Below are 4560 nucleotides of genomic sequence, written 5' to 3'. Positions count from 1 at the left end.
AACAAGAATTTTGTGGAGTGGTTGAAAAATGAGTTTTAATGACTCCAACCTAAGTGTATGTAAACTTCTGACCTCAACGTTATGTTTCAGGAAAATTGGATTTTTAGCATTTATAGCAATGGTTTTCAACTTTACTGCAGGGTTGGAATGTATGTCGCAGAAAATTGAGGTTATGGTGGTAGCTGCAGAGAAGTATTTGGGTGTGCGAGACTTGACATCAGAAGAATTACAGGGTGTGTTTAGTGGTGATGTCCTATCTATTTCAGGTTGGCATGAGGTAGGACTAAATATATTTAAATAGTGGAGTAGGGTGGTGTTATTTTTATTTTATTGATTTTTTAACATTTGTTTTGTGATTGTAGTGTTAGATGGTAGGTTATTTATATTTTTTTATATATTTTTTTTTTAACAAAAGTATAAGGGAGTTGTACTCCAGTCTAGTAGGTGGCGGTTATGCAACACATTGGAATTCAACCACCGTTAACCTCATCGAAGAAGAAGAAGAAGAAGACCCGGAAGTACTTTTTTATTTTTGTTGACGAGATGCAGATGTCATCTTGTTGAATGAAATAGTTAGCTAGTGAACTAAAATGTGACAGCATCTACTGCGTAATCATAACGTTATATTTGTCTAAATGTAGGCTTTTAAATCTCAGGGAAAATGTCACGTTTAAAGGATCAACTGGCCACCGTCATGAGGCTTTTAGTAAATGCAGCCGTGGTGGAAATAAGTAAATTGTTGGACGAGTGCACGAGTCAAAACGTTTACACCGAGTCACAGAGGCAGAGCACTGGCTCTGGGACTGAGGTAAGTTGGTCACAAGCAGAGTTTACATTTGTCTAGCTAACCAGCCTGCATTGTGTTGGCACGGACGTGTGTGTTACATAGGTTACATTGTATGGGTAGCTAACCTGAATTGTTTGTTTGACATTATTATGTCAAATGTCTTGGGTCAGAAAATTGGCATTGAGACTAGCTAGCTCAGAAGTTAAGAAAAGAGTCAGTGTCATATGTTTGTGTCTTCTCCATTTACAGCTGTCTGCCACCATGAAGAGATTGTGCAGAGAGGCCATGCAAAAAATCATTAGTCTCATAGATGAGGATACAGCTTCTCTGCGTCTGCAAGTGTCTGTGTGTCAGAGAGATAATCAGGTTCTGAAGGAGAATCTCCAGTTGATGGATGGGGACCTGAGGACGACTAGAGGGCTTGGAGAGGTGGGTGCAGAGGACAGGAAGACCCAAGGAAAAGACCTGACTAAAATTGTGCGCTTGTCTGAAGTCAACAGTGGCATGGTAAGCTCCCATATATCCATATCACTGGTCACCAATATCTTGAATATGAATAGGATGCAAATGAGTTGCTATACTTTCCACTGATTTATTATTTCACGTCTAGTCTTCAGAGACGGAGGAGGAATGTGCTGAATGGATCACGTTGAAGGAGGGTACCCTGCAACAGGACGCCCAGACAGGACACACACGTGAGGACACAGGTAAGTAGTTATGAAGTCACCTTTCAATACGTTCAGAATGGTCTGAATGTAGTCTACTGACTGCATTACATCTTATATTCACAACTTAGAAAGTTTAAATGAATTAATATTGAATATCTACTGCCCAGATGGAGAATCCAGGACAGAGGCTGGGGAGGATGCTACTATTGAACACAACTTGGAGGAGGAGATTACTACACCACTCTCACCAGCAAAGGCCCAAGATGACCAAGACTTAGAGCCTGCTGCGCCCACAGGCATATCCAATGATGCTAAGATGGCGGCTCCCACAGTACGTCAAATGAGACTGCGTGTGGCGAGACGCACAAAGGGCCAGAAATCTGTCAAAGGAGATAAATGTTTAAGCTGTGTACAGTGTGGGAAGGCTTTTAGTAAACTAAGTAACCTGAAAGCCCACCAGGTTGTCCACACGGGTGAGAGGCCATTTAAGTGTACGCAGTGTGGGAAGGGCTTTACAGCAAAGTGCAGTCTCAAAGTACACCACGTTATAGTCCACAAAAGGGAGAAGCGATTCAAGTGCACATACTGCGGGAAGATATTTGGCACCCAGAGCCAGCTTAAAGAACACCAGGTGGTTTTCAAAGGAGAGAAAGAGAAGGTATTAAGATGTACTTTGTGTGCTAAGGCTTTCCCTGCAAAATGTAGCCTCAAAGCTCACAGAATAGCTGTACACAGAGGAGAGAAGAGATTCAAGTGCTCTCAGTGTGGGAAGGTTTTTGCCAGGCAGAGAGATATGATAGTACACCAGGGTGTACACACAGGAGAAAGACCATTTAAGTGTACAACGTGTGGGAAGTCTTTTACAGCTAGACGAAGTTTAAATGTACACGTGCTGACTGTACACAAAGGAGAGCGACCTTTCAGCTGTGACATATGTGGCAATAGATTCAGCCAGAGAAGTGGCCTCAAGGCTCACCGAAGGACCCACACCGGAGAGAAGCCCTACATGTGTGACCAATGCGGAAAAGGCTTCAGCCTGAAAAGTGCCCTTAATACCCACCACGTAGTTCACACTGGTGAGAAAGCATTTAGCTGTGAGATCTGTGGCAAATGTTTTAGTTTAGCGCCTAACCTCCGCAGACACCAGCAGACTCACTCTGGTGTTAAAGCATTCACCTGTGACATATGCCAGAAGAGTTTCACTCAAGCTAGTCATCTCAAAGTTCACCAGCGCATTCACACAGGTGAGAAAACATTTGTATGTGACGTATGTGGAAAGAGCTTCAACCAAAAGAGTTCGCTGATGATCCACCAGAAGATCCACAGTGGGGACAAACCCTATGACTGCTTAGAGTGTGGAAAATGCTACCGGTCTGCAAACTATCTGAAAAGGCACCAGGTGACACACACAGAGAAAAAAACTCACTCTTGTGAAGAATGCGGAAAGAATTTCCACACCGCTACCAATCTCAAAACTCATCGTCGGGTCCACACAGGCAAGAAGACGTTTACCTGTGATATATGTGAACAAGGGTACAGTTCCCTGAGTTACTATAACGCTCACCGGCTCATTCACACTGAGGGGAAACCATTCAGCTGCACCATGTGTGAGAAGCACTTCGCCAAACAGCATTTCCTCAATCTTCACCTACGCACTCACACTGGAGAGAGGCCACATACCTGTGACCTGTGTGGGAAGAGCTTCAGTTTTGCACAGAACCTTGTTCGCCACAAACGCGTGCACACTGGGGAGAAACCGTTTCTCTGCATTTTGTGTGGGAAGACTTTCAGCCAAGCTAACAATCTCAAGGCTCACCAGCAAGTGCACACTGGGGAAAAACCATACAACTGCTCCAAATGCAGGAAGAGCTTCTCCTGTATGAGAAATTTGAAGGAACACAAGTGTATTGAAGTTCAAGAACAAATAGTGGAAGTGACTGTTGGAGACTCTCACAAGTACTGTAATAATGTATGAATAATGGCACAATACCAACACACCTGCCTAGCTGGAGCTGCTTTGCAAAAAACGCTATGAATGTTGCAAATCCATGTAGTAATTATAATTATAGAATATCTAGCTATTACACAAGCTGCATAAATGACAATGCAAGCCTTCTACTGTACGTCCATGGTCCTTCCATGGATTCCCCCTGATGTTATATTAGGATGGGTTGAAATTTGCATCACTGTTGCTATCATCATGTCTCTCAGGTAACCTGGGCCTAGTCTATTGATAAGTACTACTATGTTATTATATGTATGTAATATGTATGTAGCATGTCCATATTTCAACCCACATGCACCAGTAATGTTGCAGCATGAGTATTTTACAGTATGTTGCAATACATTTGCTCACTTTACAACTCAGGTAACAAGAGGTGTTTGCCTTGTGTTTTGTCCCTGTAAATCTAAATTAAATAAATCTACTTAGAATCAAGTTATATATGTGTGTGTGTGTGTGTGTGTGTGTGTGTGTGTGTGTGTGTGTGTGTGTGTGTGTGTGTTTATTCGTTACCTATGTTGCTGTTCAGTTGAACCAAAGAAAAGGTGTCCTTTAATGTAGGCTTAACTAATGTTGTGAGTTTAAAGATATTCAGTACAAAATATTCAGAACTTTGAGTTTTTCAATTTAAATGATTATACAAAATTCTTGCAACCAATAGAATGTTATATATATATATGTATGTATGTATATATATATATATATATGTATGTATGTATATATATATATATATATATATATATGTATGTATGTGTGTGTGTGTGTGTGTGTGTGTGTATATATATATATATATATATATATTTATGGGGGATACAACAAACCCAGCTCTGCAGATTTTGCTGCCAAGGGACCGAATCCTTAGATCATTTGTATTGGTACCGCCCATATGTAATTTGTTTTTGGTCGCAGGTTCAGGAATGGCTGAAGAATTGCAACGTTTACCTGGAGTTAACTCTGCAAATAGCACTGCTGGGTGATCTGAAAAGTCAGTAAATTGACCAATAATATAATTATAATACTCTATAAGCAAAAATGTTTATCTTTATTGTACAATCTATACAAACTATGAGAATAGAAAGGTTCAGAACTTTTGTGAAACACCA

General features: G+C 41.0%; 1 protein-coding gene across 1 annotated transcript; it reads left to right on the top strand.

Annotated features, from left to right (window-relative positions):
* Positions 1–517: 517 nt before the first annotated feature.
* On the top strand, positions 518–3892 carry LOC115153113 (oocyte zinc finger protein XlCOF6). Its single transcript, XM_029698177.1, has 4 exons — positions 518–808; positions 1037–1294; positions 1398–1494; positions 1623–3892. The coding sequence occupies exons 1-4, from the start codon at positions 662–664 to the stop codon at positions 3428–3430; spliced, it is 2310 nt and encodes a 769-aa protein (XP_029554037.1). The 5' UTR covers positions 518–661; the 3' UTR covers positions 3431–3892.
* The last annotated feature ends 668 nt before the right edge of the window (positions 3893–4560 follow it).

The sequence above is a fragment of the Salmo trutta genome, chromosome 18 (assembly GCF_901001165.1).
Source record: "Salmo trutta chromosome 18, fSalTru1.1, whole genome shotgun sequence".
Lineage (NCBI taxonomy): Eukaryota > Metazoa > Chordata > Actinopteri > Salmoniformes > Salmonidae > Salmo > Salmo trutta.
The sequence above is the reverse complement of the archived record's forward strand: the minus strand, read 5'-3'. Positions and strand labels throughout refer to the sequence as shown.

Coding starts and splice junctions, on each gene's coding strand:
- LOC115153113 (XM_029698177.1), top strand. CDS start 662: ATGTCACGTTTAAAGGATCAACTGGCCACCGTCATGAGGCTTTTAGTA. Junction 1,295..1,397: donor CTGAAGTCAACAGTGGCATG/GTAAGCTCCCAT, acceptor TTTCACGTCTAG/TCTTCAGAGACGGAGGAGGA. Junction 1,495..1,622: donor ACACACACGTGAGGACACAG/GTAAGTAGTTAT, acceptor TCTACTGCCCAG/ATGGAGAATCCAGGACAGAG.